The following is a 22,704-nucleotide window of genomic DNA, read 5'->3' as shown; positions in this document are numbered from 1 at the left end:
GCAGAGCGTGCTGCAGTTACACTGCAACTGAAGGGGGCAGGGCATGTTGCGCAGGAGCAGCCGCGCCTGTTCAGGCGGCTCCTGGACAAGGCTGAGGGGACGCGGGCGAGCTGGGAGTACCCCTTCGCGGTGGCAGGCGTCAATCTCACGTACACGCTGGAGGAGGTGGTCGATCTGCGCAACAAAAGAGTTGGCTCCCTCGTACACGATCGCCTGCCCGGCACACCGGCCGGCCGCGGCTTCCTGTCTCTACTTGGCGGCTCCAGCCAGGTGTTCGAGACGGTGAGCACCTATTTGCCCTTGTTCTGGCCTGTGTGATTTACTTTGGCTCTTTCGAAGCCTGTATGGTGCATCATTGTGCAGCCTTTATGCCTCAGCAGCTCAACAGCCTGCAAGGTCCATTGTCTTGTACTGTACAGATTTTTCTGTTAAGGCTCCCTCCAGTGCTCACCATGTGTTTCGGCCTCAATGAGCCTTGTCATGACTTGCAAAAGCGTCGCATGAAGTGAAGTCGGACAGATGATTGAAAGATGGGTGACTTGATGTGACCAGGTCTACTGCATGGCGTTTGAGGTGCTGGACAGGGAGTGGCTGGAGATGAAGGCCTCCTACATGGAGTTTCCCGCCGTCATGACTCGGGTGCAGTCGCAGTTAGTAAGAGCGCTATCTGCCCAGCCCGGATCCCTGGCAGAGCTCAGGCGGCTCCTGGGGCTCACCTCCAATGGCGCCCATTGAACTTCTCCTAATCCCAATTATCACATGTGGCCCTGAATAAATCAATAATTCAATTTGTGGTGTCCTGAGCTGCCTGGGGTTAAAGTGGTCTGGCGTTGGGTCAACAAGGCACGTGGGCTGCGCTGTCCGTGGTCCCCAAGTTCTGATTTCAGAGCTATACTCAGCGCTGCAGCTGGCTGGCTTGCAGCATGGCCTGTACATTGTTGTCTCAGCAAAACCTTGCCGTTGTCCGCCGCGGCTGGTTTTGGTGTGGATTTGGCGATTCAAATGCCTCCAAGTACCCTGTACCAATACATGTGATGAAAATCGCACTGCCAATGCAGATGGTCATCATGATCATGCTGGCGCAAGAGCGTGCCCTACATGTTCCAGAATTGCATTTTTGAAGTTTCAGATTGAGAGTTGTGGGTACGAATCTGTATATATACAGAAGCAGAGTTTAGAATCAAGTGGAGCTTGCTTCACACTCTATAGGCCATATGGGCATTTTGTTGCACCGACCCAATGCAACTCAGCTTGGGGATTATATTAAGTAATGCATCACACCAAGTCAGTCATGCATATTCTCACAAGCCCATGGGATCAACAATCACACACGCACCACATGAAGCAAAGACCGTTATTGACGATATACCCAGCACATCACATTTGATCATATAAGTAAAATTCCTGCTAGTGCCGAGACATCAACTCTCAAGCAGGTCAGACGACGATCTTTTGGGAGCGCAGGAAGAGAGTGTCCACGACGCGGCTCATGTTGGAGAAGGTGTCAAGTGCCGCCGGGTAGACTGCGTCAGGCACGGCACTCTCAAACACCTCCAGGCAGCCCGCCCCCTGGTCCAGCGTGCCCGCAAACTTCTTGTCCAGGATCATCTGCCGCCAAACAACCTTCTCAGTCACAGTGATCCCAAAGCAGTGCGTGCATGCTTCCTTATATCCCGTCCTGGGGTGCCGATCTTCACATGAAGGGACGCCGGGAGAGCTCAGAAGGAACTTCCTTGGCAGAGCCTGAAAGGGACAGCACCCTCATCCAGAAGGTCATAGTGATGCTGTCACGCACAGCATCACAAGGGCATGTAATATGAGAGTGCTGTCTTGCTGGCATGCAGCATGATGGCACCGTGATGCAGGTCCTACAGAGACTCTTGCACAAAAGCAGCCATGGCACATGCACGCCACATGCTTGCCACTTGCGAGGTGGATGCTTCGCTGCCCACGGGTGCCCACCTTTGACCAGCCTAATGGCTTTCACAGAGACCCCTCCCTAACAGCTGGAATTGCTTCCTTCGTTTAGTTTTCCCCATTTCTCCCTTACTTCAATTGTACACAAACTAAACGGTCCGCGCGCAGGCACCTGCTATATCGTAACTTGTTGTAATCCTCTCTTTTCTCCATCTATTTGTGAGTTCGCTGGCTCTTCGAGCTCTCCAGGCCCTCTTTTTCCAGTTGAAGACGGTTTGGGCAGGCCATATCCTGGAGCGCCCCGTTCTGGCAGGCACCTCCACAGTATTGGGCGGACTAGACGCGCACCTGGGAGAGTTTGTTGAGGACGAGGTCGCGCGGCAGCTCGATCAGCTCGGCAAGGTGCGCGATTTCCACGCGGCTGAACGGCTCGATCAGGCGCGCCAGGTTGCCTTCGAGGAGAGTGTCGTAGAGGGCCGACAGGTGTGCGCGCACGATGGGGTCCCCCATGAGCTGCGGCTCATGCGCGGCCAGCGCGGCCTGGAAGCCCTGCAGCGAGCGCTCCTTGTACGCTGCCGCCACCGCCAGCATGGCGTCCACGTCAGCGCCTGCATGCATGCGCAGGTGCGGGTATTAATGTCTGAGGATCAGAGATAGAATTGTGTCTGTCGAGAGGGTAGCATGCCGGCATTATGCTATGGCCTGGCATGCTGAGAAAACATTTTGTACGCCATCACTGCCACAGACGAGGAAGTGAAGATTCGGCTCTGATACATGGCTATGAAAGCACAACAAGTCTTTGCTTTCCACAAGACTTTCGATCAAGATGGTCGATCAAGATGGTGCAACACCACGAAGGGAAAGGCAGGGGGACAGATGCACCAGTACAAAGACACGAGTGGTGTCTTGTGCAGCGCAAGCATGGTTCTCACCTGCGTGCTTCAGGCCTGCCTTCGAGGTCACCAGGCTGGGCACCTCATCCGCATCCTTCATCATCACCTGCAATTGCACAAGGTTGTAAGCGAATGACCCAAAGTTCGACTCGCATCCTAATGCTTAGCTTGCTTGGTATTGCGGCTATGATTACTATGATGCCAGATGCAAACATAAACTGTTTGTCTTGACATCCTCATGCCACCTGTGGCCCAGGCAGCAGGCAGGATGTTTTATCAGTGCCAGTGGGACTATGCAAGTCATAAGTCATAGAAGAGATATGCGCACCTTGCTGAGCAGCATGTACTTGAGGGCGAGGGTGGCCTTGGGGTCGTCCAGGGAGTTGAGCGCCTCGAAGGCCTCAAAGAAGTAGGAGTAGGCCGTCTTGTAGTCCTTCTCCTCCGCATGCAGGGTCCCCGACTGCAGGTCAATCTCCGCCTGCACCGTGCATCAAGGAAAAGGTCATCCCTAAAATATCATTAGCCCAATACACCCCAAGTACAACAGCTTCTGCGTGCAATTCATGATCATTCTTCGTCCCTGTAGAAGCAGAAAGCGATCTCCTGAATCACTAAAAGCAGAGAATTTCAGAATGCTCATGCAGGGAGAGATCTTGGGCATTTTCAGGAGGCTGGCAGCATTTGACATGTCAACAGCCAAGGGCCTTGAAAAGCCTCTGCTGGCAGCCCGACAGCACAGGTATAAAGATATGGCATGGGCTCTCATGTGTCTCCTTCTGTGTTGGAGATGCTCTATGACACTCTTGCAGCTGGAAAGTGGAAGTCTGCAGGCTGACGGGATTGGGCAAAGAGGGCTGGCAGGGCTGATACGCCCCTGCTGCGAGTAAGAGGACACAAGTACTAGACAGAAGTACGGACTTCTGAGGGTGCTCTGATATTTCTCTTGTCTCTGTGTCTGACCAGCGCACCTGGGAGGCTGGAGGCACGTAGATGGCGTTGGCGGCGGTGCGGGCGGCGGTGAGGGCGGCCTTGGCCTTGGGGAGGTTGCGCAGGGCGTGATGCGTGCGGCTCTCCAGCAAGTGGATGTCCAGCAGCAGCAGCTTGTCATCCAGCCGCTTCACCTGCTCACAGGTGGGCCCACTCATGTCTTATCTGGGATTGTGTCACAAGAATAAGAGAAACAGGGCAATGCCAAAGGCAAAGCGGCATTGCTAGGCAGCTGCTCTCAGTGCCATCCGTGTGTGGGAAAGGGCTTGCATAGCACTGCAATGCAATTGTCGGAGGCACTTGTCAAATAAGAGATGTCACTGTGGAAGTCGCAGGTGTGACGATGCCCGCCAGATTTTGGCATGCAGCTCGCGACCAACACAATGAGGCATAGGAGGATGGGGCACCTCTGAGAGCAGCCTGCTGATGAGTGCTAGCGCAGACGAGAAGTCCTTGCTTCCCAGGTACAGGTTGGCTAACCTCGCCTCAATCCTCTGCCTGAGGAATGTCCTCTTCTCTGACTTTGCCCACTCCACTTGCTCCTTGCAGACCTCCACCTGCAAGGACAGGTTTCAAGTCCCCATCTATTTGACGTTATTGGCATTCAGACCCAGTCCATTCTCCTTGTACTTGCGAGGCGCAGTTCAATCAGAACCAGGGCTGACACCGACTTACCTGAAGCTGTGTCGAGTCTGGCACTTTGGCTATAGTTTCTATGATTGTTCTCACAATCTTTGCTGTTTTGGCCTTCGTGAAGGATGAAAACAGCGGTCTAAGCTCGGTCAGCAGATTTTTCAGGGCTACTGCATCTTTCTCCTTTGCATACAGGTCGCTTAGCTTCTGAATCGCCTGCAAGGAAATAAACAGCTCAAACTTTACCACTGCATTGTTGGACTCGGCCATGGAGCCTGATATGTATTATCTGGCTTTGCGGGGCGTCTTGATGTAACCAATGCAGTTTTACAAACCATGCGCATCAAATGTATCTGCCGTGAAATTGTGTCACGATGTCAAAATGAATCGCCTAAATACCGATGAATAATATTCCCATACAGTGCTTCCTTATTTTTTTGGGAAGGTTGTCTCACCTGTTCTTTTGCTTTCACAGACTCTGCATCATTTGGGTAGTTTCCCAGTATCACATCTCTCAAAGAAGTGACAGCCTGTTCGGTAGGCAGCTCACTGGACGATGCTACCTGTTCACTTAACTTCAGGCCTGACATGTCCAGGATCTGATACGTATGTTAGCAAGGCTATTGATGTTGACCTGCCTGAAATTGATATAGCAATGCAAGTGGTATCGCAATCACTAGAATTTCGTATTCTTCACCTTCCAAAGGACGTCGTTCAGGTCCTTTTTTCCCCAGTAAAAGCTTTGCGTTTGCTCAATCATGCCTATTGTGGCTCCACCAAGTGTCTGCAGAGGCGTTCCTACAACTGGGAGTTTGTCAAAATTTGGTCGTTGACAATTGGGTCCAGATTTGTCGTTTCACAGCATTCAAGCGACCTTTAAAAGGTGCCGGAGGCTGTGAGGGAGGCTGCGCAACGACACCATCTCGGAGCACCCCTGGGTTTCTTTGGAGGTGCGCCTTGCGCCCCTCACCACAGACAGAGTTGGCGGGAGTGCACGCTCTTCGTGCCGTTTGTGACAATCTTTGAGCGTGTTCCTCTTCATCATTTACTTTCGCTCCAGTAATCGAAGCTGCACGAAAAATCAAGTGTGAGATGCGGATAGCCTGTCCCTGAAACGAGGTGGATGTTGGTCTCGTTCGTGAGTCACAAGGCCTTTGTTGCGAAACACACAAGTGCTGCGTTGCTTCGTGCATTTTAAGAAGTTATATAGAGCTAAAAATGTCCCCTTGACTGCCCTTAGATGTTTTGTTTCCCAGACAGACCTATGCTGGTGGCCTACACCTTTGTGACACAAAGCGTGGGCGCCTGCCCATTTATGTGTTTCGTCTCTGTTTTTCAGTGAGGCGTACTTTAGAAAGTGGAATGCGAGCATGCTTCTTAGTAGCACCTGCCGTGCGCAGCTCTGACACAAAAGTCGAGCACGGTGATCTTGATATATACGGATGACATGGGAAGGTGTTTCCAACAGCACGAGCCTCGTCTAGATGGTGTTGAACTTAGAACGTGAAATGCAGGCTTCAAATGGAGGCCTACGTACTTGGAGGTCTGACAGCGGTGCTGCTGCTCGGCAGCGCACTCGCACAGACGAGTCAACCCATCGACAAAGTAGTGCCTACATTCGACAAGATCCAGGTACAGCGCCTCTCAATATCACGGAGAGGCCCAAACATGAACGCTTCTCCCTACCGGGATGCTGTTTTCTACTCGGAGCAATTCAGCTCATACTTGCATTTGTGCCTGCAGAGCAGCCTCACTAATGGTCCTGGAGTTGGAGTCACCCCTTCCAGTCCGGTACATCAACCTCCACATGACAACCGAAACACATTCTCTGTGCCTGCTTGCCTCACGTAATTTTGCTGAGCACTTGTACCATTTGCAATATCAGCTGTGAGGCTCCTGCTCCAGGCCCCGGCCGGCGGGGCCCGATTGAATTCTGAGCGCCGTACCCACGGTTGGTTATGTCTTGCTTGGATCTGGCGAGGTCAACAAGGGGTAAAACACGTGGCAGCCATTACCTGCAGATGTAATAGCCTAGAACAGCTCGTAACAAAAACATTAGCTGGCAGCCTTAGACGGCTGCTGGGTGTATCCTCATGGCAGGAAGAGGTTGTAAAATTTGTTAGAAAAACAATAGTAAGTCTGGTGCTGAGTGTGTACAGTCGAGGAAGAGAAGGAGCCTGCTGGGCGCAAAGGGCCTATTTGGCAACATGGACTATTTTGACGAGGACTTCACGGGCATGCTTGGCGGCCGCAAAGAGCGCAAGGCGCAGGAAATGAATGGCTATCAGATCTATGGTGCGCACAGCACACTTCTGTCAGATCATTATTTAACCGGCACAGGTACACTCTGGACTTTGTCGTCACTGAAGCAGCGGAATGAGACATCCTGCTTGGGATGGACTTCACCATGCAGCTGCTCTGTCCCCTCACCTGCATCCACCATCGCTCGAAAAGGATTGGTTCTTGCATGCCTCAGAGAGCTCGGTAGAAATCTGTAGGTGACGCTGAGGATACCTGCTGTGAGCGCTGCCAAAGTCTGATTATTTGGTGAAGGGCATTGACAGAATATCGTATATCGTGTCCGCCTGAGTCCGAGTCAAAGTGTCCACAACTGTCTTGCAGACTGTGGTCATGCTGCTTGCTTTTGTTGACACCTTGAATCCACAAAGCCACGATGCACCCTCATCCCTGCTTGGCAGTCCCACTTTGGTTCTCTTCTAACGCCCAGCGTTCAAAGCCTGCTGATGAAGGAGCATATGAGCTGCATGCAGAAACGCCGTACATAAAACTTGTCAACTGTAGAAAGCAGGGTCTAGAGCTTTGCTCAAGGTTTCAACTTCACAGGGTCAGTCAAGATCGAGCTGGTAATGGACTTCTGTGTTTTTGCAGGTCAACCTGCCGTGATGTCCCCTGAGTTCACCCAGAGCGTGCTGGGCCCTCTGACAGACAACATGACCACCATCGGACGCAGGCTCCTGCAGCAAGTCACCCAGCTAACTTTCTACGGAACGTTAGTATTTCCTCACCCCCCTCTTGTGCTGCAGTCTAATTGCCTCCATTACTCTCCTCCCTGCACTTACTTATGCCATGCCTTTGCCTGCACGAGCAACCTGCGCCTGCAGGATGTCTTGAGTCTGTCATGTGCAACCCCGCAGTCTTGCATGCTCTGAACTCGCAGCGACTAGAGACTCTCGCAATGACCGCATGCATGCAGTTGATTGGTTACATATCATTTTCCTACTTCACCAATCTGTGAATTGCTCTCGAATCGAGCTGCCCAGCCTCTTTTGGCTGGTCCTCCTGGCGTCTCTGCTTTGGCGAGCATGTCATCAGTACTGGGCGGAAGTACTGCGCTTATCAAAAACAAAATCGTTACGCATGCATGCAGCGTGCTGCCATGTTGCGTTCTAAAACCTCCTGTTGCCACGCAGGATCAAGCAGGGGGTGGTGTCAGACCGAGCTGTGGCCAACTACGTGTTCGGCCAGGACTCCGTGCCATTCCTGAACATCGCGACACAGTCCGGCACCACCTTCACCTTCCTCAAGGCGCTCCTCATTCTGCCCCAGGAGCAGAGTGCCACAAATATGCCCCCCTATGTCACCTCCACCACTGGGTTCATGCCCAAGGACTTCACACACCCCACCATCGTCCACCTCACCACACAGGTGACTCACCCGTTTGCTGACTCACCCGCTGCTGCAAACCTGTCCCTCACTGTGGCACGACACGATTTTGGTTTTTGATCTGTTGAATGCTGTTACTGATGTTATTCAGCCCCTAGGCGGCTGGGTCTTTTTGTTGCTCTGACTGACAGGAGCAGTGATTAGTACAGTTTGGTGCAACCCAAGAGCATGCTTGTGTTTGACACTGGCTGCTTCTAGCAGCAAGTGGGTACAGAATCTGCACTGAAGACCCTCTACAATGGAGGCAGTTTGGTCCTTTGCAGAATATCCTGACGTTTATTTAAAGCTGATCCCCACATGCCTGACAAAGCAACGGTAGCCCTGTCCATATGCCTGTTGTGTGCGCTTGGTCACGCAAAAATGTATATATTCCTAGCTAACACTGTATGCCTTTCGCATGCAGGGTTCCACAGGCTACGCTCCCCAGGTTGCGCTGCGATTTGATTATTCTCAGACAGTGGGCTCGCCGCTCATCTCACTCTACTATACAGACCGAGTGGGCACACCCGACCAGGGTGGCCTACCCCTGCCTAACCTGGCACAGATCTTCAACCTGAACCTGACTCAGTCAGTGGTTTCCGCCCACAGCCATACGTGAGGCTCTGTGGGTCTGTGCTGCGCGGCAGGCATGATGGAAAAGCCAGAGTAGTAGTAATGGCTGACTGCGCTGATCAGCAGTCAGCACATAAGCCGCTGCTACTTAAGGAAGTGCTCCAGATAAGGTGTGATTCCTGTAAATTTTGCATGAACAATACAAACGGCTGCTGCTGTTCCGGTTGGATTTGTGGATATCCGTTTGAGCATCTGCTGCTCTGCATTGGGGTTCCTAGGTAGCGGTCTTGCATTTATACTGAAGCATGACCGCTGCCGCAAGTGGCAGGAGTCTGCACTCAGGTGTTCAATTATTGATTTCATTGCGGTAGAATAGATTTTAGATCTGTCCTTAAGGATTGTCTTGCTCTTGAGGATTGTCAATAAGTCTGACGGAGCAAAGGCTGTAACGTAAACACAGTGGTGTCGTTACGACACTGTCGTAGCTGAGACAAATTGAAGAAAGGACTTAATTCTGATGTCAACATTACGATTTGGAGGAACAGCTAATTGATGAAGTTCTTGGATCAGAGAGATTTTGGTTGTGCCTGGGTGGACTTGACTCAGAAACTTGCTCTTGAAGATGAAATCGCCTGTAAACTGCCTGAAGGCGTGCTCAACTCTGGACACCGTTTTGCCTCCAAAGTGTGAATTACTTGGTTGCAGTAAAGTATAATTTGAATTGAATGAGGCCAGATCCGGCCGCGGCATGCGCATGCTATCTGCTGGCCTATAGGCAATGTGTTTGAATTCTAAGTCGTTCACACCTCAGAAGCTCGATCACACAAACACACGTGCATTCCTTTTTTTAAAGATTCACTCTGCAATGCAGAGTCTGCATGCAAATCTAGGATCCATCTGGGACCAAGCCAATGGGGGCAAAATTTCTATAAAATTTCATGACCCCTGGCATTTGGCGGGGCGGCACGTGAATTTCGAAAGCCCACCTTTCGCAGCTCCACACGCACAGCCTTGCAGAAAACTTCTAGATTTCAGAATAATAAATCGCAGATAGTTGCGATCTCGCGTCGATTGGAGCTTCCTACTCCCTTCTTGCTTCTCGCAGCTTCTTACGGATACAAGCAGCTGCAAGGTGTCCATTTATGGCCATCTCCTTGGATCCTCATTGTTCCCATGGACCAGCAATGTGCAACATCTGTTGACATCCTTCAGTGTTGCTCATCGGTTCTTCTCATCTACCCAAGTTACAGCAGATCCCAATTCCATCTGGTGCATCTTGTTATATGCTTGCAGGCATGAGTTGCTACGCTATCTTTGTGGCGATCGCCACGCTTTTCCTGGCTCAAGCTGCATTTGCACAGACAACTCAGGTCATCAACAGGCTGGTCCCAGTGACTTCCAAGATTCAGGCACGCACAGCTCTTCCACGACTGAGTGTTGAATGATTGCCCAGCCTTCCTGACAAGCATCCTGGTCTTCGCTGTTGCACTGATTAAATCTACACGTGCGATATGTGCAGAGTTCCCTGACAAATGGAGCTATGTACATAACAACTCCTAAAGCTCCGGTATGTTCTGGGTTCACATCAAGGCCTACACCTTCTGTGCTTCCTGTGCCCCACCTTCAGAAGCCCATCTTGTGTAGCTGACCTTAGAGACAAAATTTAATCTGGCAATTTAGCTCAACTCCCTCAGCAGCTGCATCACTGTTCCAAGCATCGCATGAGAGCCTTGTTGAAAAGAAGGGCCGACAGCCAAGGGTGCATGTGTAATGATCAGCTCAAGTCTTCGTCTGAGAGGATTCTCATCGTGTGCTGCTTTGCACGCAGCTGAGGAAGAGAAGGCTCTCGGAGAGATTTGAGGAGGGATTTGAAGATGCACCCTACAACCGTCGCAAGCTGCTGGTGCTAGCTTCACTTCTCATGCACTGGATCCTGACTAAGCTATCAGAAATGACCTCGTGAGTTGCTGTCTGCAATCCAATGACATGCCAGCAGGGATGACTGCACGTCACTCTCCCTTTCCAAGCCGCCGGCTGAGAGCTTGGATTCTTCGCGTGCAATTGCATTTCCACTGTTATGCAGTGCCCTTCTGGAAATCTCCACTCTTTCTGGAGGCAGCCAGCAGCCACAAAGGGCCAGGGGACTCCCGTCAATTCATTTAAGAGTCCCCTGAGAGGGCGTTAGGCAGGGGAGGCGCAAAATAAAGTGGGGCCTAACTATTTGATTTTCTTGTGTGCGCAGACGCTCCCATTCCAGACAGGAGGCCCAACCTGCACACTTCCCCAGGAGTTCATCGAGCTCGTCCTGAATGCGCTGCTGAACCCAACCAACAGCTCGCGCAAGCTGCTGGCCACCTCAGACCGCCTCACCTTCTACGGCTCGTGAGCGCTCCTTTTCTTCCCGCCCACCTTAGAGCATACATTTCATTAGTGTCATCAGTCTTACATCCTTTCATTGCCCAAGAGGCAAGAGGCTTCTGCAGACAAACTCCAGTTGCAGGCTGCCAAAGTCGCACCCCTTGTGGGACTCGCCGGATCCATGCAAGACCCAATCAACTGCGGGCACGGTGCTCAGTGTTTTTACCGGCCCCCGAGAGCGGGTACATATAGTTTGCAGCCCTACATACCTGTGGTAACACGTCAAGTTATTTTTGCTTGATGCAATCATTCCGGACATCTCTTGAATACTACTCACCTGCTGGCAACATTTCAGCAGCAATCGGTTTGCTCAAACGGCAATAAGTCAATGCAAGGCATTTTATACCTGAGCACCAAGCAGATCACTGGGCAGATTGACTTGCGGCGTGACAGCATTGCACACAGGTTTCTTTTGAGCACTAAAAATGGCGAGGCAGAAATTTTTGCATCTACTGACTTTGTCAATGAACTCCAGTGCTGCCTTGCGCCATAGATATGCACATAAATATGTACCAAGAAATGGGTTTCTGACTGCAATTTGCAGGATCAAGCAGCAGCTGCTGACGGACCAGGCTGCGGCGGTGTACATCTTCAACCAGGACTCGCGCAGCTTCCTGGAAACTGCCACGAAGTCAGGCAGCAGCTTCACCTTCCTCAAGGCGCTGCTCATCCTTCCTCAGGAGCAGACCTCCACAGTGGTCCCTCCCTCCGTGTCATCCACCACCGGATTCCTCTCCAAAACCCCCTCCGAGCCCGTCATCGTTCGCTTATCCACCCTTGTGCGCCCCCTGACCCTCCTTGTGCCTTCTGTGTGTACCCCTCTGGTCAATCATAGTCAGTGCTGTCCTTTAGGTGGGACAGCATGCATAGCAGGGTGTGAAAATGGCAGGCCTGGCTCGAGCACCACAAGACTTTGAGTATTGGGGAGGGTGTAATGCTCCCGGGGAGCTACTATCAGGGCTTCAGTGTGTTGTGCTGCCCTCCTTTGTGGCCTTTTCCCCACTGGGGAATGCACTTTGGAAATGCGATGGACAAGACAGGAGGCTGTACCCTATATAGTGCCAGACACCTGGGGAAGAGGTGCATGCGCGCCGGCACCCGCATGTGGTATGCTGGCAACCTGGGGCAAGAATGTCATGTGCACCTTGTGCTGCTCGGTGAAAGCGTCTGCTGACCTGCGACGCCAACAGTGATGATGTAGTGTACCCGAGGGCATGCACCATCATATCAATGGGTGCAGAAGGTTGCATATGTGTGGTCTGGCGGGGGGTCTGCCCCCTACTGAGTTAGGTATTCAGCGCTCGCCGGTACTGGGTCAGATCAATCTCAATATGACCCAAGTGCGCATCCGTTGATACTTCTCACAGATGAGTCGCTTTCAAAGCACTTGATGTGCTCTGCAGGGATCCACCGGAGTTGTGCCCAACGTTGGCTTGCGATTTGACTACGCATCCAAGGAGCCCGGCACAACTCCCTTTTTCTCCCTCTATTTCTCCGACCTCGTGGGGGCATACCCTAAGGGCGTCCCCAAGGCCAACCTGGTGCAGAGCTACGGCATCTACATTGGAGAGGACGGCACCATCTACCCTGGCCAGGGGTAAATATGGCCAGGGTATGTAAGGGCATTGAAAGGATACAAGGTTCGCATGCCAAATCTCCGGCTTGCACTGCGTGCACGTGTGCTTGGACTGATGTTCCTGAAGGGGGACTGATATTTCTTGAAGGCATGATTCAAGTATTGCGGACGTGGGTACATTCTGCAAGAGCTATTGGCAATACTTTGGATGACAGAGCAGCATTGGTTTGATGCGTGCTTGGGTCAGCCGGCAGCAAGTAAAGGAGTAGAGCACACTATTTGAAAGGGCCTGATTGATGGTATGGGCAGACTGTTGTACAGGCATGTGCATGTCAAGCGCTGATGTGTATGGGTCAGGCAGGGTACAATAGCATAGGCTTGGCTGATGCTCGTGATCCCTTGCGGCGCATGTTCTGCACTGTTCTGAATAATGCAGTAAGAATACGGCAAAGCTTTCCAAGCAGAGCTGATCGAGACTGCATGATCCTAAGGATTGTTTTCCCAGTACCTGTGTATCGTTGCGATCAGAATTTTGTTTTTGCCTGGGAGCAAGATCAAAGTCTCGCGCATCAAGCATTATTTTTGGCTGATTACAGGACGCCGCCATGTCTGTTTGTCACAGGTGTTGCTTTGCAGGCATTATCGTGTCTATTATTGACGGTTGCTGATTTGATGGCTGCAATGGTACATAGGGGGAGTCCAGTGTGGCAACCTGGTTGCCTGAGCTTCTTTGTCACTTCAACAATTTACACGGGGCATGCAAGTGGATGCACACGCAGAATTGGGACGAGCTGAGATTTCATAAGCTTGCAACCAACTGGTTTACTGGTGCCCCTGGATTTCATCAATTGATGCTTTTTGTTGCCGCTCATGGTTCTATATAAGAAATAAAACTTGAGATCTGAACAAAATCGTGTGATGTTGTGCACCAAAGTTGTAACACATAATGTCTGTATCTGGAGCAAGGGGATCGATCCCCTGATATCATCTGCATGATGCTCGCATGCAAGCAGGACACCTGCTTTACACATTGCACCCTGCACACCCTCCACAACATATGGCCAAGTAATCAGCAGGTGCAAGGAGTGCATCTTCCATAACCTGCATGCTGTCCTGACCAAGCCTTTGATCACACACGATAGTCTCAGTCAATCTTGGCCACTTTTACGATACTCGATGTCAAATATACACTGTATAGTATATCGCAATGCACATACGCCCTCTCATGCAGTCACGGTGCCCTGCGCCTCCAGGATGGATTGTCGCTTCCGCTTGGCGCGCATCGACTGCGCTGCCGGCTCTCCGGCGCCAGCCGCCGCTGCTGACGGCGCAGCCCCGTTTCCCCCGCTCGACACAATTGCATCCCCTTCCTGCTGAGCACAAATTCTTGCTTACAACAAGTCTCGCCACTCCATGATGTAAGGAAATGTGGGATTTTTTGGAATGCCAGGAACGCTTAGAATGATTTGCAGCCTTGGTGAATTGTTTCACTCAAATCTGTTCATGCCCTACAGATCTCCAGCAATCATCATTGAACACAATTTGGCAGGCATGCCCAGCGAGCAAGCACAGGGATGCAGGTGTGGAGTGAGCTTGGACTAGGTTTGAAGTAAGTATGGCACCTGTGAGGCAGCTGCTGCGGAAGCTGCATCGCTGCTGCCGAGCAGCTGCTGGCCGCTGGGGCCGGCTTCCTCCAGGTGGAACTCCAGCAGGTTGTCCAACACAGCCACCTCCCCTGAGCGCCTCGCCTGATTCAGCCCAATCTCCTGCTGCCACTCAAACGCCTTTGCGCCTGCGACACAGCCACACACCAACATTGCTTCCACTGCTTCTCCTATACCAAAGCTCTCAGTTGGGCACTGTATGAGCTAGTATGTAGCTACCACCTGTCACAGAAGATCAAGGAGACACAGTGCTGCGCCAATGCCAGGCACATCCTCAAGAAGAAGATCCCTTCACAGTCTTGAAAACGAGCATATTACCAAGACAGCTGTACATAAAAGTCCCGCCTTGCCCAACAAGCAAACAAGTGGTTGCCTGGGACCAGAAACAAGGACGCGCATGAATTTGCCTGCCTGGGACAACAGAGAAACGACGAGCAAGCGCGCACAGTCGGCCAGTGAATAAAGGTGAGTAAAAGTAGGGGTGAGTAAGCACCTCCAAGCTTGCGCAGCCAGATCTGGATGCCGCTGGTGATGATAGTATTGGAGAAGTAGTACAGGCTGAGGCCGGAGGGAACGTTCAGCGCGAACCAGCCGACCATGAAGGGCACGGCGATCAGCAGCCCCTTTGAAAACGCTGCATTCTTGTCCTCGTCGTCTATGGGGGGAGATATGACGGCCGAAGACGCGAACTGCGCGGCGACTAACGCGATTGGCAGCGCCAAATAGCGCGCTGCGTCCTCCCAGCCGACCGGCGGCGCGCCGTCCACGAATGGGAAGAGCCACGCTGTGCCAGTGCCTGCGCGCAGGTGTGGAGTTTAAAAAATTTATCCGGTCACTATCAGTCATCAGTGATGAGACTGTTCATGACTGGTGCAGGTTCCATGCAAAGTGATCTGCATTCTTTATCCAGAGCATGTGAGTACATTTTGAGGTGTGCAGGTCCCAGCTTGGTGCTTTCAGTGCTAACTGCTTGACTGACACCTAGGGAACCATCATGAGCTATTCCGGCTATTCAAAGAAGCTGCATCAGGCTGCATTGACGGACCCAGTACACTACACTTTCTTTCCAGCCAACTCCAGTTGATTCCTCCGTTTCCCGCTGCGCTAGGACTGCTATTGCCGGGACGAAGGGCATGGCAGGGGGGAGTGTCACCTGCCCGCTGGGCAGCCAGGGAGGTGGGCCCAGAGAGTGAGGGGATCCAGTAGAAGCCCTCTGTGAGCAGGCCGGCCGAGGCCACATTGGACAGCGTCCTGTACAGGCCCCAAAAGATGGGGATAGTCGCCAGAGTAGGCAGGCACCCTGCACACACATGCATTCCGCACCCTTTAAGCCTCCGGAAATGCGCTCTAAACAATTCACACTCCCTAAACCCCCAGATATGCGCTTCCAGCAACACACCTGCAAACTCCTACTGTGAAAGCCACATCCTCACATTTTTTCGCACAATGCATGCAATGCCACGCTATATGTAACAAACTCCTCCCAACAATTCCTCGGTTTCAAAGGCAATGTTACATGAGCAAGGATCCATTTGCACGGTAGTCACATCTCCAGATACCATTACACAACTGGAAACAATGCATAGGGGCCCAGAACAGCACACATCAGGTGCAATACATGCTTGGGGCAGCAGTGTGGGGCTCACCGGCAGCTGGGTTGACACCGGAGGCCTCATAGAGCGCAGAGGTCTCCCTCTGGATGGAGTTCTTGTCTTCGCCGTACTGACGCTTGATTGCATCTATTGTCGGCTTGAGCTTCTGCACCGCCAGAGCTGACTCCACCTGTGGGTGCAGGATTGCGCAAGGATGACCAACGGTGGAGCGCGCACATGCCCCACGGCAAGTCAAGTGGTCCTCTCCTAAAGAGCCAAGTCAGGGCAAACACCCATTGCAGCATGGAAGTATAAGATGCTCCATTTGAAAGATGCTAGCCACTGACTCCCTGTGTATGATCAGTGCTGACCGTCTGTTTGCACGGGACACACAAGAAGAGACCATGCTGATCGGTCAGTATGGGCTGATTCTTGCTAAAGAAGCTGAACAGGCCAGGAGCACATGCCTGGACTTTGGTGAAGGGGAAGGTGAGGATTTTGGTGCCGACTGTGAGCACGATGATGGCCCAGCCATACGAGTACGGGACGTGTAATTGATCCAGCCCCGTCTGAATCTGCTGCAGCGAGTAGTTCAAGCCACTCGATATCGGCGCCAGCCAGCCATCATCCTGCGCCGCTGCCTGCAGAGCAGAACATCTCCAATGATGAAGTACCCGTGACATGCTTGAGAGGGGGGCTTATGTCTCTACATGACCTGCGGAAGATGCTACTTGACAGAACTGTAAATTATTTCATGGGCTGCAGGCTTGGGTGGCATTTTTTGCAGAGTATGTACCTGGATTGCGGCAGGCTGAGCTGCAGCAGCATCTGCCAGGCTGTACATGAGGGCAGACAGATGCTCATGATAGCCTGCAGCAGCTCTACCTAACTCTGCAGATGCTCTAACGGCAAGGGTATTGCGCCCTTGCCTATGCCTGCCTTGGCTCCTGATGTTGATCAACACACCGAGAACGAGTCAGAGTCCTTGCGTTTTCCTTGTAGGGGATGTAAACAACGTTAAATTCAATTCTGCATGGTTAGAAACTGAGCGTACCTAGAGTTGAACCCGACGCAGGGCACAAAAGCAGAGGATGGCCCAGCAACATTCTGTGCTCTTAATGGCAGTAGAGATGACTGCATTGAACTTTGCAGATGCGAGGACCAACACTTTAATGAAATTTCTTGCGATATCAGTACAGAAACCAGTTTCTGATCGTCAAGTGCAAAGACTTTGTGTGAGAGATTTCATCAATAAAAAAAAAGATTGCGTGTGACAAGGAGCTTAATAGAATGTTTTTCTTCGATATTAGCGAATTTCTAAATCTGAATTTGCTTTGAAAGGACCCAGATTGCAAATGGAGCAGATAAGACGGGTGCCAGCGTGGAGATCAAGCGGAGCCAAAATTGGGAACAGCTGGGAAGTACGTTATGCTCGAAGGCAGCTACAGGAAACTGGCATGATAGACAGATAAATGCGCATAAAGATTGCAATAGTCCCATTCGTATCAGTACCAATGCGATAGTCTGCGTCCCTAGCTAGAGGCAGGCCTCGCAACTCTTGTGGGGTCGAAGTACATATAGGTCTACATTCAGATAACCGTCTTGAAGCATTGACTTCGAGCGAGATCAGCGACAGATTTGAACTTATTTAGTAAAAGAGCCAAGCAGGTGCAGAAGAGAAACAATGACAACCGAGAAGGAGAAGATGATCGCCGAAAGGTTCTACATTGCAAGCGATCCACAGCTCGCTGCAGAACGCACTGCAGCACGCCATATTTGTGATGAGTACAACCGCACTACAGGTATCTTACATTATTACAATTTTTAGGGGGCTGTAATCCAATCAAGTGAATAAAGGTCTAAATCCCACAGATCACCCTGTCTGAGGAGCAAGATTGTGGGGTCATCAGGCGTCCTCCAGCACTTATGAGGCTGCCTTATAGTCATTGATTTCTATGTTGCAGGTGATGAGCAGGACAAGCGGTTTGAGATACTCAAACGCATGTTCCATGGCAACATGGACGTGACCAAGCCAGCTTTCATTGAGCCGCCCTTCACTGTGGACTATGTGAGCAGACGCCCTGCACTAGATCCATCTCTTTGTCACGTTGACGCACCTTGTCAATCAAAGTCAGTGTGACCCTGCGCAGTACTGGCAGATGACTTCTTCCTGTTTTTTCAGGGCTACAACATCACAATGGGCTCGGGCTGCTACATGAATTTCAACTGCTGTTTTCTGGACTGCGCCCCTATCAACATCGGCAAGGACGTGCGCGCGGCTATCCTATTGATATTTTGGAGAATCTTGACGGGCTGCATGATACCACTTCTGGGGTTCACCCCATGGCATGATCAGAATTTCACTGCGAATGATCGAAGTGCTGTGCAGGTTCTGATGGGCCCAATGGTGCAGCTGTACCCCCCGGCTCACCCACTGGACCCCTCTGTCAGGGACGGCCTGAGGGGACCGGAATATGCGCGGGGGATCACCATCGGTGATAATGTCTGGATTGGCGGCAGCGCAATCATCTTAGGTGAGAGAAGCGCCGTTCTGTGCAATGTTAACACTTTGAAACGGCCAGTAATTTCTAGGCTCAGCTTGCGAAGGAGCGTCCGTACCAGTAAGTACTGAAGTTCTCCATGGACGCTGTCAGAGACGCTGGCTGCAAAATGCGTTTGAGCTTTTCTGTGTGCTTTACTGGAGCATGTCCGCCATGCAACTTCAACTCCGTCTGACTGATGTGGATTCAATTTATGCAGGCGGAGTCACAGTGGGGGAGGGAGCCACAATTGGCGCTGGCTCTGTGGTGACCAAGGATGTGGAGCCCTGGACCCTGGTGGCAGGCAATCCTGCACGCCTGATCAGGCGCATAGAGAAGGGCTACAAGAGCCCCCATGAGAAGCCTTGATGGGGGTTCTCTCGACACCGCGTTTCTCCTGTACACGCGGGACATTGAAACTGCCATTTAATTGGGGGTGTCGGTTGCCCAGCTGTTCTGTCAGAAATAGATGCATTAAACAAGAGGCTAGCCATGGGCTGGCCAATTCCTTTGTTACAACCTAGCCGTCAGCGAATTGGGTGGTGTGCATTCGGCTTGGCATATGGCACTGCATTTGAATGACTGAACAGGCTAGAGCCATATTATTTCAGTGTGCTTCAGCAGCACGCTTCAAGCAGATGTGCTCAAAGAGCAGAGGGCATGCCCGTCAAATGACTTGAGCACATCTGAAATGTGCCCTTGTCTGCACTGTCACATGTGCAGTCCTATGATTATATGCTTTACTTCTTTCAAAAGCAGATGCATATCATGATGTGTACACAAGAGGAAGTTTGGACGTTGTGCAGGCCGCTAATTGATTTTAATGGCATTTCATTATCTTTAATTCTGATTTTTGAAGAAGATGCTACTGCTGTTCATGGAAAAATGACTGTTGCATTTAAATTTCAATTGTGCCATACAATCATTATCGATGAAGCATTTGATCAACTGCTTCATCGAAAATGTCTCGAGAAATCTGATCATGAGAGTGCTCGACGATGTCAAGTGACATACCAGCATTGCAAACTCTTATTACCGACTCAGGCAAGTTCAGCCCATTGGCGCACAAGTTGTACGGTACAACGTAGCAACTTGCTGCCAGCAAGGTAGACATTTTACGACTTGCTGAGCATTTCCACTGCAGCTGCCACGTCTCCCCCGCTAGCAGAAAGGGCTGTGGTTGCCGCTGCTTCCTCATAGCCCATTGCTGCAAGCTGATGCAACCCAGCTTCCATTGCGCCTGCAGACAGCCAAGACATTTAGCGAGAACACTCACCAAAGAACCCAGCTCAAACCCCGTAAGAACAATACAGCCAACTTCAGCATATGCTTCACAAATCAACTCTTTGTCTTCTGTCCAGGCCTTGCAGGGAGCAATGCTTTAAAATTGCTCAAGGCATTTCGGAGGGAGTCTGCATTCACCTGCACTGACAGCATCCGCTGGCTGTTGTGGCTGTTTGCCTTTGGCGTCTGCCTTGCTTCCGGCACCACCAACCCCAATTTTGCCCCCGCCATCCTTGGCCATCCGAGCTGCCGCTGCAGCCGCCGCCGCGCTGGCCGGAGGCACAGTTGGCGTCCCACCTGATCAAACATGACAGGATTTAGAAATGGTAAATATGCACATGGCATCTGTCCTGGGCTCATGTTGAAAACGACATGTAGTAGACAAAGAGCTGCAGCTGGGTCGCTTGTGATCTGCAGGCAAAGCAATATGGTCATGGAGCCCACTACATATCGACTAGTGGTAAAAGTTCCGGTAAAAATCATGGCAAATTCTGATGTGGAGCAAGTCTAGTATGAAGGCAGTCACCCAGGGTGTGGCCTCTGCCCTTGAAGGGTCCACTGCCGGGCTGCCCAGAGCTGCCCATGCTGCTGCCCGCCTGCCCGGCAGGCTTCCTCCCGGCTTCGCCGCCGCCGCCGCCGCCGCCGCCGCTGCCGCCGCTGCCGCGGCCGCTGCCGCGCAGAGGGGACGACCACGTGCTCTGCAGCCATGCAGCCGGCCGCTGCAGTGCGCCGGCCAGGCCGGAGTCCGCCTGCATGCAAAGCATCTGATGAATGACCGGTACCATTACCTTTAAGTATTTAAGTAATACCGGCAAATTTTTTCCGCTCTTGGTACCCAGGACCAGCCCGACAGCTGCCCGGCAGGCCAAGAATTTTGGCGGTTATATATGGCTTCGCCAGTGCCTCAGACTGGCAAGTGTGAAAGGCTTCCGAGGACCTGCCTGCACGCTAGCGTTGTAGCTGGTCGGCAGCTGCATGGCCGGGGGGTGGGCCCCCGCTCCCGTGTGCGCGATGTAGCAGTCCCAGCGCCTGCACCAGTCCAGTCCCCTCCACCCCTCCGCCGCCTGATTAAAACACAAGGCACTTTTTCAGTTCTGTAATCCTTGCAAGAGCTGCACAGGCGATATTTCTTGAGCCGCCATGTGGGGTGGTGAGGTGACGATTCTCGCAGCAACTGGATGGAAAGCTGATCCAGCATCGAGCATCGCTCACAGTGACATGTGCCATTAGGTTTTTGAACGTAACGTGCGATAAATGGGCACGCACATGGAGAGCGCTGAATTGGAAGAACAGAAGGCACGTTCCTTTCAGATAAGGTTCCTGTGTTGCGCTGTGTTCTGAGTGTGGAAGGATGTTTTTCCGCGTTACACATACGGGCAAGGTAAGATTGCTTGCAGGCAGCACCTGGTAGGCTGAGGTTGACAGCATCAGCCACCGAAGCCAGCCCCACACGTAGGCCTGCCCCGCCAACACACCCCCCAGGTGTCCCAGGAAAGACACCCCCGGCATGAGCAATTGCCAGAATACCAGCAGCGCCCAGGGGTACCACTTGGCTGAAACTGTGAACATGCCAAAGATGGAGCGGGTCTGCGCGCCGCTGCATGCGTTGTCCACCACTATCAGCCCAAAAATTGCCCCTGACAGACCTATCGCGCAGCTGGCCAGGTAGCTGCGCGCATCTGCCAGCCTGCATGTCAGGAGTCCAGTGTCAGCGTGTGCAGTCACCTGCCAAGGCCACTTCAAGTTCAATGAAAATTGTGTGCGCCTGCGAGTATGCGCTGTGAAACTGCATTTAGATCGTAAATCTTGTAGTTGGCAGGGGACTTCAGCATATCCTACATGAATTCACAAGGCCGCTGCATCCAGAACAGGTTGAAAGGGCTTCCAGGCAAAATGTCAAACGTTTTTGGGCAGGTGCGGCCTAGGAAGTTGGGAATCTGGAGCGCACACAAATGATGCCAGGTAGGAGGCTGAGATGTAGAAGATGTCGCCCACAAGGATAAGCATCAGGAGCAGGTGCAGGGTCTGCAGGGAGCCCAGTTGGCGCTCCAGTGACATGGCAACGGGCACAAATGCCAGCATGTTGAAGCCGATGTGCAGCAGCCCCGCATGGAAGAATGCTGATGTGAACAGCCTGGCACATGCAGCGCAAACACGCTTATCAATGAGATTTTGATGCATGCTACCTTCCTAAGACGCAGAAAATTTTGACCATGTGGCCACCTCCGGGTGGGTGCAGCGCACTCACCTGAAGACCTGAAACCTCTCCACAAGGATGTGAGGGTTTAGGCAGACAGCCGCATGGTCGTCAAAGCCCGTCAAGAGGCCAAAGATGTAGACTCCCACACAGAGAACCAGCACAGACCTGCATATGTGTCCTGATATGTCATGCCAAGTGTGTCAAGTAAGGGAGCCGGCAAGTTGAAGCGTAGACATGTCGCACCTGGTGACTAGCGGGATAGCATCAAACCAAATCTTCACCCGCGTGGAGATGGAGGCCTGCAGGATTTCACAAAGTGCTCAGTCCAGGAAGTAGAGTTGTTGACCCCAGACACCAGATCACGGCAATCAGCAACAACCATCGATTATCATCTTTTATTTTCAGGCGTCAACTCTCACCTGTTGAGTGTTCATATTGCTGTCTGGGCGTCATCTTGTTTTAGGCCCATGCCGGTTCCCCAAATCGCCGGATGGAATGCTTTGACGCCGCTTTCCTGACTCGCTGATGCTTTGAAAGTTCACAAGTGTACAAGCTGGAACAATACACAGCAACTCCCCTGCCGAGTAGGAAGTGAAGACAATATGGGATGTCCAGGGATGGCTGATGGCCTTGGAAAGCACTTGGATGCAAGCGACGAGTCTCTTTCAAACTTGAAGAATATTCTGAGCAATTTCGAATTTTGTAATGCAAGGTATGAAGCATCCCAGGAAGAAGATTTGGGAGCATAGCCAGAGTAGACCATT

At 51.9% G+C, this 22,704-nt stretch overlaps 4 protein-coding genes across 4 annotated transcripts; 1 reads left to right on the top strand and 3 right to left on the bottom strand.

Moving 5' to 3' along the window:
* Positions 1-200: 200 nt before the first annotated feature.
* Positions 201-5,121, bottom strand: COCSUDRAFT_27412 (PCI-domain-containing protein). Its single transcript, XM_005650240.1, has 9 exons — positions 4,886-5,121; positions 4,473-4,646; positions 4,205-4,354; positions 3,779-3,931; positions 3,139-3,288; positions 2,850-2,916; positions 2,266-2,525; positions 553-1,608; positions 201-282 (listed from the first exon to the last, which is right to left on the bottom strand). Exons 1-8 carry the CDS (start codon positions 5,018-5,020, stop codon positions 1,438-1,440), a joined length of 1,260 nt encoding a protein of 419 aa, XP_005650297.1. The 5' UTR covers positions 5,021-5,121; the 3' UTR covers positions 201-282; positions 553-1,437.
* An 830-nt stretch (positions 5,122-5,951) lies between these two features.
* On the top strand, positions 5,952-12,685 carry COCSUDRAFT_40031 (hypothetical protein; the record flags this gene model as incomplete). The annotated part of the gene is made up of 11 exons (XM_005650239.1): positions 5,952-6,062; positions 6,590-6,725; positions 7,320-7,440; positions 7,862-8,096; positions 8,518-8,629; positions 9,960-10,036; positions 10,186-10,233; positions 10,495-10,569; positions 10,909-11,048; positions 11,629-11,863; positions 12,488-12,685. 11 exons carry the CDS (start codon positions 5,952-5,954, stop codon positions 12,683-12,685), a joined length of 1,488 nt encoding a protein of 495 aa, XP_005650296.1.
* A 1,953-nt stretch (positions 12,686-14,638) lies between these two features.
* Positions 14,639-16,599, bottom strand: COCSUDRAFT_12888 (hypothetical protein; the record flags this gene model as incomplete). The annotated part of the gene is made up of 4 exons (XM_005650238.1): positions 14,639-15,120; positions 15,478-15,624; positions 15,971-16,106; positions 16,390-16,599. The coding sequence occupies 4 exons, from the start codon at positions 16,597-16,599 to the stop codon at positions 14,639-14,641; spliced, it is 975 nt and encodes a 324-aa protein (XP_005650295.1).
* A 3,811-nt stretch (positions 16,600-20,410) lies between these two features.
* Positions 20,411-22,634, bottom strand: COCSUDRAFT_22068 (rhomboid-domain-containing protein; the record flags this gene model as incomplete). The annotated part of the gene is made up of 7 exons (XM_005650237.1): positions 22,360-22,634; positions 22,184-22,239; positions 21,989-22,105; positions 21,689-21,874; positions 21,145-21,427; positions 20,682-20,804; positions 20,411-20,489 (listed from the first exon to the last, which is right to left on the bottom strand). Coding segments are annotated over exons 1-7 (858 nt in total), but the record flags the coding sequence as incomplete, so codon positions are not given.
* Positions 22,635-22,704: the final 70 nt, after the last annotated feature.

Source organism: Coccomyxa subellipsoidea (genome assembly GCF_000258705.1).
Source record: "Coccomyxa subellipsoidea C-169, whole genome shotgun sequence".
Classification (NCBI taxonomy): Eukaryota; Viridiplantae; Chlorophyta; class Trebouxiophyceae; family Coccomyxaceae; genus Coccomyxa; species Coccomyxa subellipsoidea.
The sequence above is the reverse complement of the archived record's forward strand: the minus strand, read 5'-3'. Positions and strand labels throughout refer to the sequence as shown.